General features: G+C 38.3%; 1 protein-coding gene and 1 pseudogene across 2 annotated transcripts in view; one reads left to right on the top strand and one right to left on the bottom strand.

Moving 5' to 3' along the window:
* LOC136864887 (piggyBac transposable element-derived protein 4-like) overlaps window positions 1-4,261 on the top strand; it is a 31,757-nt pseudogene extending 27,496 nt beyond the window's left edge.
* The window catches only part of Creld (Cysteine rich with EGF like domains), a 270,526-nt gene that overhangs the window by 217,148 nt on the left and 40,633 nt on the right, over window positions 1-12,745 (bottom strand). The window contains exons 2-3 of one of the 2 annotated variants that reach the window (XM_067139457.2): window positions 6,494-6,581; window positions 6,216-6,391 (exon numbers count right to left, since the gene is read on the bottom strand). In XM_067139457.2, coding sequence (XP_066995558.1) covers window positions 6,216-6,391; window positions 6,494-6,527 — 210 coding nt within the window. In that variant the 5' untranslated portion in view covers window positions 6,528-6,581. The remainder of the gene's footprint in view (window positions 1-6,215; window positions 6,392-6,493; window positions 6,582-12,745) is intronic. The other variant, XM_067139458.2, reaches the window with a different exon arrangement.

The raw sequence follows: 12,745 nt of genomic DNA, 5'->3' as shown, positions 1-12,745 counted from the left end.
CAAAATCTTATTATTTTTGTCAGGCAACAGGTTGAAATTATCCTAAAATGTGTTTGATAATGATTGTAGGTGAGATAAAAAATTTATAGTTATTGTAAAAATTTTCATGAATAACTAAAAATCTAATATAATGATAAACTCATGTGTAATTCACTTGATGAATAGGATGTCATTTGATCGTACAGTAGCAAGAAGATGGCTTGAAGCCTTAGTCAATACCAGACATCCAACACATAGTGGAAAGCATATGAAAAAACATTACAGTGAAGATATACAATACATTCAAATGATATTAAAAAAACTAGTAGATTCTTAGGTAGTACACTTAAAGATGGAGGTGTCATATAATTATGAGTGACAGTTGATGGCTTAAAGCCGTAGTCAATATTTGAAGTATAAGTAAAATAACATACTAATATATAATGAATAAATATGAAATAAATTACATTGTTGAATATAAAATATAAAGGAAAAACATTCCAATTTTGCTGGGCAAATATTATTTAACATTAGCGTATATTTGCCCATGAGGTTTAATGGTCAACAGTTCATAGGTTGTATATAGATTTGATCGGCGGGATTGTGTTGACATGAAGTTTGTAGTTAGCTTAAATTGTTGGTATGATTTTGACGTGAAGGTTGAATGGCTGTTGTTTTCTTCATCTGATGACAATATTTTTTTTTTCAAAACATTGATAGTGGAAATTTATATTATTGAAGGTACTGTGGAAGTTTAATAGGGCTGTTGAATTATTGTTGTGATTGGTTGGTTCTGAAATGAAGAAAAAAAACTGTAGTTAATTTTGATGAGAATGAAAAGAAAAACTTGGGAATGTTTTGTCAAAGTGTTGTTGGAGGATCTTGGTGCTTACCTATGGCGTTGTTGGCCCGTTTGACTTGTTGTGTGAAGCGTTATCAGGATATTAGTGATCACTAACGTTTTTACTCCTTGTGTTGTATGCATGCCATCTCGGCGGAGGGGGATGGGTTGAAGGGTGCGGGGTTGTAGGCTTGTGATTGGCGAACGGGAGGGAGTTGTGTGTAGTGAAGGAAGCGGGGAGGCGTGGAGCATTTAATGGCTTAAGATTGGCGCGTGGAGGGGAATTACGTAAGTTGGGAGGGGAAGGGGGGTGTGATGTATTTGTTGATGTGGAAAGAGTGTTTATTGATACAGTTTTGAAAATATTAAAAAAATGTTTGTCCTGAAAGTTTACTTTATTGAATAATGTTACTATTTGATCATATAAAGGGCTTCTATTGTCTATGGATCATTTAAATTCTTATTAGTATTGAATTTTTGATCCAAAAATATGTATAAATTTTCGAATTCGGTCATGAGTCTAACTTTTTTATTTTTAAAATTTGAAGGTCTTGTTCAATTGTGGTAAAGTTGTGCCCAGTTTCTTTCATGTGATTGCTCATTCCTGAGTGTTTATTGTGTTTCTGAGCATTGAAATGCTCGGTGTACCTAGTTATGAAGCTTCTACCTGTTTGTCCGATGTATGAGCTGAGGCACTCATTACATTTTAATCTATAGATACCGGAGCCTGAGTATTTATTATTTTCAGAATTTATTGTATTATGGTTGAAGAACATTTTTTGGTTTGAATTTTGAGTTTTGAAAGCTATTTTGATCTCTTGATTTTTTTTAAGGTATTGGTTATTTGATGTATGATTGGGTTGGTGCATGTAAAGGTTGCGTACTTTGACTTTTCATTTATATTGGGGAGAGGTTTGTGGATAGTTTCAATTTAACCTTTTTAATTAGTTTGTCTATGATGGAGGGGTTGTATCCATTAAAAGTGGCTATTTATTTTATTGTATTTATTTCTTTTATAAAATTGGTGGTTGAAAGGGGAAGTTTTAGAGCTCTGTACACCATACTGTAAAATGAGGACTGTTTGTGTGATTGTGGATGTAGGGAACTTTGTTTAATAGTTATAGGTGTGAATGAGGGTTTTCTGTAAATTTGAAAATCAAACTTATTGGAAGTTCTTGTTATTGTGATGTCAAGAAAATTAACTGAGTTTTGGTTCTCGTCCTCTTTAGTGAATTTGATACTGTTATCTTGATTATTTAAATAAGTTAATATGTTTTCACTGTTGTTGAGATTTTTGTCAATTATTACTAGCGTCATCAACATAGCGTAGCCAGAGATTTAATCCATTGATGTTTTTTATTATTTTGCTGTTTTCGAGGTTATCCATATAAATTTCAGCAAGGATTCAGGATAAAGGGTCTCTCATGGCCAGGCCTTCCTGTTTGTATATTTTATTGTTGAAAGTGAAATAGTTGTTTTGTAAGACAAAGTTTAGTACTTTTAATAGTTCTTCTATTTCTATTTTGCTTAAACTGCTGTGTTTGGAAAGATTGTTTTATTATTATTTCTGTAGTTTATTTAGCGGGAATCTTTGAATACATGTTAGCGATGTCGAAAGAGCACATTATGATTTAGGTTTTAAGTTGAATTTTTTAAAGGGTTTCACATAGTTCTATTGAATTTTTGGGGTGTTTGTTATGGAATTTGAAATATTTTTTGAGAAATGTTTGGAGGAATTGTGAAGTTTTATATGTCAGGCTATTTTGGCTGTTTATGATCGGTCAAATGGGAACGTCCTTTTTATGTACCTTCGGTAATGATCTGACGGTGGGTAGTTTGGGGTTCATGTTAATGAGACTTTGGTATTCATGTTCATTAAATAAAAATAAAGAGTTTTTTAAAAGTGTTTTTCGATTACGTTGAGTTTTTGTAGTGGGATCGTTTGGGATTGTTGTGTAAGTTTCATTAGAGAAGAACTCCTCTGTTTTACGGATGTAATCCTGTTTTTTCATTAAGACTATAGTATTGCCTTTGTCGGCTTTAGTTACTATGATGTTATTAGTGTCCACTTTTTTCTTAATTCTTGGATGTATTTTTGTGAGGTAGAGTTATTTTTGTTAGAAATTTCTTTTACAAGGGCAGGTAATTTCTTTTTAATTTTGTATTTTACATCGTTCTGTTTATCTGTTAGAATTTGTTTATTTATGTTCGCTTCAGCTTCGGCTATTATGGTGATTACATCTTCTGCTTTATGTGGGTTGGGCCAATTATGTTTCAGGCCTTGGTTGAACAATTGTGTTTCTTTATCTGAGAGGTGATGTCAGATTGATTGTAGTTGGAACATTGTTCCAAGGGGAGGGGGGTATTTCTATACTACTGTTCTGGTTAATCGATTTTGCTTATTCTTCTTTTAAATGTGTTAATTTACGGTTTAGGGTTTCTTGTTTTTTGTTCAATGTAATCTGTATTTTATATGCAATGTGTTGTTGATAAGAATTCCATTCTAGAGGAGATAACGATTGCACGATAATCAAATGTTCACAATAAAGTTGTGTATTTAAAAAAAATTCTTTCTATACATTAGTTTTATTTCATTTTTGAGCCAAATATTGTTGATTTTGTTTTGAATGTCTTTAGATTTATGTTTCGGAATGTTTTTCCTTTGAGTTGATTTCAAAAACTTCAGCACTAGATTGGATCTTACACATTCTTTCAGGAATTGAATATCTTTTGAGATCTTACCAATTTTAATTTTAAGGTTTTGATTCTTGTTTTTATTAGCGTGGTTGGCTTTTTAACTAAAATGCCAACATCTTGTATTGTATTGTATTGAATAGGTGGAAATAAATATTAAATATTTTCCTATATACATTTTATGACACTTTCAATACGGACGAAAAATGAATTTCATCATTTGTAATAATCCATCCAGTCATCAACTGACGGTCGGACTGACGCCCACAACTTTGATGTACCTTGGGAGCGAGACTTTTCCTACAAGGGGAGAGCTCGGGTTTAGGGGCAGGCGTACCTGCTGGCGCTGACTCATACCCTCCCGATGGAGGGCATGATTTCCCTTTTGCAGGAGAAGTGTGGGAGCACCCGGTAAGGGCATTCCTCTTTTCCGCCTTCTTTTCATGTTTAGACGGGCTGGGAGATAACTTCCCAGCCCTGGGCGATGATGCTGCCTCCGCCGGCTTGGGCACGGCTTTCGCCGACCTCTTGAGGGAAGGAGACGACGTCTTCTTCCCCTACTGTGCTGGCTTAGGACTCTCAGCCAGCACAGACTTCCTGATGGTCAAAGGTTGGGTGATCCCCCCCTTCAAGCTTTTACTCTTTGCGAGTTTGCTCTCAAGAGCAACAGCCGCCTTGGGCACAGCGATCTTCACGGGTAACAATGTCGAGAATGATGAACCTCTGAGCTATCATGCTGTAGTCTAGTGTATTGGCAGGTATATTCGTGGAATTAAACTTATGGCGCACTTCCTGGTAGGCAAGACCATCCAGGGTCTTGATTTCCTGGATCTTCTTCTCACTCAGATATGTCGGACAGTTCCGATCTCGAGGAGAATGAAGACCAGAGAAGTTAGTGCACCTGTACGGAGTTGTGCACTCTTCCGTGCCATGAGCTGCTCTTCCACAAGTACCACACACAGACTAATTCGAACTACGAGATACTATATGTCCGAATCTCTGGCACTGATAACATCGCATAGGAGGCAGGATGTACGGCGTCACATCGCAATGATAAGTTGTTACCTTGACATTTTCTGGTAACACTGACAACTTGAAAGAGACAATGAAGGCACCAGTGGCAACGTCTTCACCGTTGACTTTGCGCGTAATGCGCCGGACCTGTGTCACGCCACGGTTCTTCTTCCGTGAACTCGTCATCAGTGTTCAAAATAAGGTCATGGTGGAAGATGACTCTGTGAACCAGATTCAAGGAATTGTGCTCCTCCACTTTGATGCGGATTTTGCCAAAGTGGTCGCACTTAAGCAACTGATCGGCTTGCAGTGCTGTGCAAGTCTTCAAAAGCAAACTACCGTTGCGCATTTTCTTGAGATCCTCAAAGTTTGCGTAGACACCTTCTATGTGTCTACTAAAAAGGATAGATTTTACCAGCTTAAAATCATGCCCGTTGGTTCTGGTAGCAACCAGAAACCTAGGAAAGCTGGATCCCATTCCTTCACGCTACGCATGTTACCACGGGGTTGAACCCCTCAAGGAATCAAAAGTTAAAGACTTCGGTGGGGGACCATCTTGGGCAGGTCAAAGGCGTTTCGAAGCCATGCCCGAAATCATCCTCCCCGAATGCCACCCACTCCGATCAGGGGCCTCTGCAGCCAAACCAAGCAGCCAAGGCAATACCCACCTGGTCGTAGCCGGTATTGACCGGGGTCTGACGTTGGATTATGCCTAATACGGAATGAATGAGGCAATGAGCACTAGGACTCCCTTCCTCCAATCACCTGCAATAACATGTACCCCATAGCGTGTACAGAGTAATATATATATATATATATACAGAAAAAAATTTTAAAAAATAATATTATGTCCTTCTGGCATTCGGCTATGCGAGGGCCTGTGTTGTCAGGCAGATACTACTGCACGGGTACATGGCGCTCCCACCCGCAGGCTTCCTGGGCGATCACAAGTAGTCTTTCGGGCGTAATCGCACGCTTAAGAGGCCCATCTCCGAGCAGCACGCACAATAAGAATTTGAATCGGTCTACAACTAACCCTCAAAAACAATAAAAAATAAAGAGGGGCCTGATGGCAACATGACCCTTTTAGTTGCCTTCTACGACAGACAGGGATTACCTGTGAATGTATTTAGCCCCTCCCATATACAGGGGGTCAACACACGATACCAAACCACAATCCATATCCGCGCCTACGTCGCCCCTTTTAGTCGCCTCTTACGACAGGCAGGGAATACCAGAGGTGTATTGTACATCTGCGTCCCCCACCCGCAGGGGGTATTTTCAAATCTAAAAGCTAGCAAGATTGTGAAGACCAAACAAACTAATTTCCAGATTACTCCTCATCAAAACAATAAACTGATTTATTATTTGCTTTTGCACTAAAAAGAAAGACAGATGATATACGAACCATAAAATTTCTCTCATTCATAAGAATAAGCCTGTTTTAATCTAAATAATCAGTTGTACACCCAGAAGGATTCAGTAGATGTTATATCTCCAGCTGTACTTCAACACCTGGCCAATGCATGCAGAATTTTTGAAATGTAATATAATGTCACTGTGGTGGGGATTCCACATAAAACTGGAGATCCCGTGGCTATGATCACAATACCAACAGTCGTGTAAAACTCCAAGCTAGCTTACTTATTTTTTAAGAAACCATAAAATTAACCTGGACCTTACTAACCTTCTTGAAAGACTGGACAAGTGTTTTACAAGCTTGGCATGGAGGAAGAATAATGGTCTTGAGCTTGTCACCAGAAGCCTGCTTTTCTTGATCAGATGCTGAAGAAACTTGTTCTGCATATGAGGTAGTGGCAAGTAGTACAATAACTGGCAATGTTCCACAAAATCTCATGGCAACTGAAAATTAATAAAAATTTCAAATGCTTGCCAATTTAAACAAATCAATATTATAAAATTAAACCAATTAATGCTTTACAAATGAAAACAAGGGTTATGCACCTAGTCCTTGCAGCCTAAAATAGAAAGAAGGCATATCCCATTGTTTGTGTTGCCAGAAAATATTAATTTTCCATTTCTTTTATCATGCCTATAATTCAGACAATATTTGCCACTCACACTTAAAATCATATGACATTAAAAGGGGTTTCTTACTCCTTACTAAACTACTACAATACAACCATTAATCATTGGAGAGTGCAGATGCGAAAAAAAGATTTAAAGCCTCATTCCAAAGTTAAGTACAGTAAAATCCTGATTAAACGCATATCACGGCATCGCACGTTAACCACACATCAAGCGGTTGACGACCAAACACGTACAGAAAACTGATACAAAATATGTTCATTTTTTAAAAGCATTTTTATTGAAATACTAGCAATTACCCATGGCTTCGCTCGCATGGATTTCGTAATTTGATCAAAGTAATCGTTCCCCGGCATTGTACTAAGACATTATCTGAAAATTCCTAAAGTATAAAAACTCACCCAAAAATTGAGTGCCATTTACACCAGAAATTCTTTGTAAACCATGTTTGTGGTATTACCTTTCGGGGCTAAGATGACCATGTGACACAGAACTGTACATGTGAGAAAAAGTTTCTCTCAAGTCGAAAAAATAAATACATGTTCCTTTATTTTTAAAGGATATTCCACATACCTATTCCCACATCTGTAACATCTTCAGTTTTTGAGATATACATAATTATCCCCATAAAAAGAATTCAACCCCTTGACCAGTCCTTCCCCCACCCTCACCCCCATCTAAGTGTATTTTCCGAAAACAAAAATACATGTTTCTTTATTTTTTATTTTTTGCTAGTTGCTTTACTTCGCATTGACACAGATAGGTCTTATGCCGACGATGGGACAGGGAAGCGCTAGGAGTGGGAAGGAAGCAGCCGTGGCCTTAATTATGGTACAGCCCCAGCATTTGCCTGGTGTGAAAATGGGAAACCACGGAAAACCATCTTCAGGGCTGCCGACAGTGGGGTTCGAACCTACTATCTCCCGAATACTGGATACTGGCCGCACTTAAGTGACTGCAGCTATCGAGCTCGGTTTCTTTATTTTTAAAGGAGATTCCAAATACCAGTTTTCACGTCTATAACATGTTCAGTTTTTAATATGTAAGTATCCTCATAAAAAATAATTCAACTATTTTTCACTTCTTTTCACCCCCCTGTAAAATGCCTTCTCCAAAAACAAAAGGTACGTCTTCCTGTATTTTTAAAGGACTTTCCAAATACCAAGTTCCTTGTCTGTAATGTGTTAAGTTTTTGACATGTAATGTATATATACCGGTCCTCATCATGAAAATTCACCCGCTTTTCCAATACTTTTCAGCCCCTTAACTGGATTTTCCTCCCCTGTGAACCATGTGACCTTGTATAGGCAAGAAATGTGTTTTTCTACCAATCAATACACGATTTATTGTAAATAGATTACACTAGTACCGGTTTCGGCCCTTAACGGCCATCATCAGCTAGTACATGATTAGTTTCCTGCCATTAGACAAATCACAAGTTGTTATTGTGTTAGACATCTGGATGTCTAATGGGGGATGGAAATGCAGTATATAGTAGCATGAAGTTAAAATATCTGTGGTCAAAGGTAAAAAGTTACAATAAGTTAGAACATGAGTATACAGAACACATTAAAACATATGGGCCACAATATAAAACACTTAAAAAGTTTTAACACATTAAAATGCTTATTAAAAGTTCATGTTGCTTAGATTCCATTCTTCTATCTTCTGTGTGGTTCCTTTGTGCTTCTATGTATGTTGGTTTAGCTGTGTGAGGTAATCTTCGAGAATGTTCTGAGGCTGATATGTGTCATGTTGGTATGAACCTTCGTCATGAAAAAATTTCGTGTTATATAATCCAACTGTGATGTACTCCAGTAAATTTTAATATAATAAACTGCAGGTCCTGAGTTTAAATTTAGAAGCTGTTGGTGGCAACACCTCACTCGTCTATGTTTGTTTGTGGTGTGGTCTGTAAAGATAATCTAATATAAGTATAGTGTATGTATGAAGGAATGCCTGGTGTGTATATGGAAAGAGTACTTACTATTGTTGTTGTGGAGGTCTTGTATCAGTATGTCTGAAGGCTTGCTGTGTTCTAGTACGAGTGCGTCTCGGGCTCATGTTAGCTGTGGAGGGGGATTTAGGTGGAGGGGAAAGGCTTGTGATTCGTTGGTTTGTTAGAGCGTGTGAGGTAATCATTCTTTAATGCCAGAATTGCTTTATCAAAAGTGATGCTGGTTTTCTCTGTAATATCGTTAATGTTATGATTAGGATTAGCGTATTTGTCCAAAGAAATATAGAAATCTTCGGTTATGTTGAGCAGGGGGCCCTTAGAGTTTATGTTTAGTATCGTCATATTGTTATTGATGTCTGTGAAGCTATGCTTAGATTCTTCCGCATGTTGGCCTATTGATGAGAAATGGTTATGTTTTACTGTGTTTATATGTTCATTATAGCGGATGGTGAAGTTTATGCCTGTATGTCCAATATAACTTGTATCACAGTTGCTACATTTGATATGGTAGACACCTGATTAGTTGTATTTGTTATTATTATTGACTATTTTAGTGTTATGTATAATGTTGGTGCTGTTGGGTGTGGTTTTGAATGCCATTTTCATGTTGTGCTTCTTGAAAATATTAGTTATGGTATACGTATGGGTGTTGTTAAAGGTAAATAGGGCATAATCTTTTTTGGGTTTGGCTGTTTTAGTTAATTTAGTTAACTAGTTAACATACATCAATAACGATATGATACTAAACATAAACTCTAAGGGCCCCCTGCTCAACATAACCGAAGATTTATATATTTCTTTGGACCAATTCGCTAATCCTAATCATAACATTAACGATATTACAGAGAAAACCAGCATCATTTTTGATAAATCCATTCTGGCATTAAAGAATGATTACCTCAAAATAGTAAACACACGCGCTAACAAACCAACGAATCACAAGCCTAACCCCGCACCTACTTCCCCAATAGTCACTCCTTCTTCCCCTCCACCTAAATCCCCCTCCACAGCTAACATGAGCCCCAGACGCACTCGTACTAGAACACAGCAAGCCTTCATACATATTGGTACAAGACCTCCACAACAACAATAGTAAGTACTCTTTCCATATACACACCAGGCATTCCTTCATACATACACTATACTTATATTAGATAATCTTTACAGACTACACCACAAACGAACATAGACAAGAGAGGTGTTGCCACCAACAGCTTCTAAATTCAAACTCAAGACCTGCAGTTTATTATATTAAAATTTAATGGAGTACATCACAGTTGGATTATACATACATACATACATACATACATACATACATACATACATACATTATCATTATAGACTGTTATGCCTTTCAGCGTTCAGTCTGCAAGCCTCTGTGAATTTACTAAACGTCGCCACAATCCTCGATTTGCAACTAGTGTTGTGGCCTCATTTAGTTCTATACCTCTTATCTTTAAATTGTTAGAAACCGAGTCTAACCATCGTCGTCTTGGTCTACCTCTACTTCTCTTACCCTCCATAGCAGAGTCCATTATTCTCCTAGGTAACCTATCCTCCACCATTCGCCTCACATGACCCCACCACCGAAGCCGGTTTATGCGTACAGCTTCATCCATCGAGTTCATCCCTAAATTAGCCTTTATCTCCTCATTCCGAGTACCCTCCTGCCATTGTTCCCACCTGTCTGTACCAGCAATCATTCTTGCTACTTTCATGTCTGTTACTTCTAACTTATGAATAAGATATCCTGAGTCCACCCAGCTTTCGCTCCCGTAAAGCAAAGTTGGTCTGAAAACAGACTGATGTAAAGACAGTTTCGTCTGGGAGCTCACTTCCTTCTTACAGAATACTGTTGATCGCAGCTGTGAGCTCACTACATTAGCTTTACGACACCTTGATTCAATCTCACTTACTATATTACCATCCTGGGAGAACACACAACCTAAATACTTGAAATTATCGACCTGTTCCAGCTTTGTATCACCCATCTGACATTCAATTCTGTTGAATTTCTTGCCTACTGACATCAATTTAGTCTTTGAGAGGCTAATTTTCATACCATACTCATTGCACCTATTTTCTAGTTCCCAGATATTAGACTGTAGGCTTTCGGCACAATCTGCCATTAGAACCAAATCGTCAGCATAGGCCAGACTGGTTACTACATTTCCACCTAATTGAATCCCTCCCTGCCATTTTATACCTTTCAGCAGATGATCCATGTAAACTATGAACAGCAAAGGTGAAAGATTACAGCCTTGTCTAACCCCCGTAAGTACCCTGAACCAAGAACTCATTCTACCATCAATTCTCACCGAAGCCCAATTGTCAACATAAATGCCTTCGATTGCTTTTAATAATCTGCCTTTAATTCCATAGTCCCCCAGTATGGCAAACATCTTTTCCCTCGGTACCCTGTCATAAGCTTTCTCTAGATCTACAAAACATAAACACAACTGCCTATTCCTCTCGTAGCATTTTTCAATTACCTGGCGCATACTGAAAATCTGATCCTGACAGCCTCTCTGTGGTCTGAAACCACACTGGTTTTCATCCAGCTTCCTCTCAACGACTGATCGCACCCTCCCTTCCAAGATGCTAATCAAAGAGATACCTCGGTAGTTGTTGCAATCCTTCCTGTTCCCTTGCTTATAGATAGGTGCAATTACTGCTTTTGCCCAATCTGAAGGTACCTTACCAACACTCCATGCTAATTTTACTACTCTATGAAGCCATTTCATCCCTGCCTTCCCACTATACTTCACCATTTCAGGTCCAATTTCATCTATTCCTGCTGCCTTATGACAATGGAGTTTATTTACCATCCTTTCCACTTCCTCAAGCATAATTTCACCAACATCATTTTCCTCCTCCCCATTTGCTTGGCTGTTCACAACACCACCAGGATGATTTCCTTTTACATTGAGAAGATGTTCAAAATATTCCCTCCACCTCTCCAGTGATTCCCTGGGATCTATTATGAGATTATATAACACAAAATTTTTTCATGACGAAGGTTCATACCAACATGACACATATCAGCCTCAGAACATTCTCAAAGATTACCTCACACAGCTAAACCAACATACATAGAATCAAAGGAACCACACAAAAGACAGAAGAATGGAATCTAAGCAACATGAACTTTTAATAAGCATTTTAATGTGTTAAAATTTTTTAAGTGTTTTATATTGTGGCCCATATGTTTTAATGTGTTCTGTATACTCATGTTCTAACTTATTGTAACTTTTTACCTTTGACCACAGATATTTTAACTTCATGCTACTATATACTGCATTTCCATCCCCCATTAGACATCCAGATGTCTAACACAATAACAACTTGTGATTTGTCTAATGGCTGGAAACTAATCATGTACTAGCTGATGATGGCCGTTAAGGGCCGAAACCGGTACTAGTGGAATCTATTTACAATAAATCGTGTATTGATTGGTGGAAAAACACATTTCTTGTCTATACATTGAATCTATCAAGATGGAAAATGAAATTCATAAACAACCATGTGACCTTGCCGCGGTGGGGAGGCTTGCGTGTCCCAATGAAGCAGATAGCCGAGCCGCAGGTGCAACCATATCGGATGGGTATCTGTTGAGAGACTAGACTAAGGAATGGTTCATCGAAAGGGGGGTAGCAGCCTTTCCGAAGTTGCAAGGGCGGTAGTCTGGATGACTGACTGATATGGCCTTGTAATAATACTAAACATGGCTTAGCTGTGTCGATACTGCTACACGGCTGAAAGCAACGAGAAACTACAGCCGTAACAAACTCCCGAGGACATGAAGCTCTCTCTGCATGAATGATGTACTGATGATGGCTTCCTCCCGGGTTAAATATTCCGGAGGTAAACTAGTCCCCCATTCGGATCTCCGGGTGGGGACTACACGAGAGGGGGCGATCATCAGGAAGATGCATACTGACATTCTGCGAGTCAGAGCATGGAATGTTAGAAGTTTGAATTGTTGTGGTAGATTAGAGAATCTGAAAAGAGAGATGGATAGACTAAAGTTAGATGTACATGGTATAAGTGAAGTACGTTGGCAGAAAGAACAGGATTTTTGGTGAGGCGACTATCGAATTATCAACACAAAATCAAACAGGGGAAATGCAGGAGATGGTTTAATAATGGATAAGAAAATAGAGCAGCGGGTAAGCTACTACGACCAGCATAGTGAAAGAATTATTGTCGTC

The sequence above is a fragment of the Anabrus simplex genome, chromosome 2 (genome assembly GCF_040414725.1).
Source record: "Anabrus simplex isolate iqAnaSimp1 chromosome 2, ASM4041472v1, whole genome shotgun sequence".
Classification (NCBI taxonomy): domain Eukaryota; kingdom Metazoa; phylum Arthropoda; class Insecta; order Orthoptera; family Tettigoniidae; genus Anabrus; species Anabrus simplex.
The sequence above is the reverse complement of the archived record's forward strand: the minus strand, read 5'-3'. Positions and strand labels throughout refer to the sequence as shown.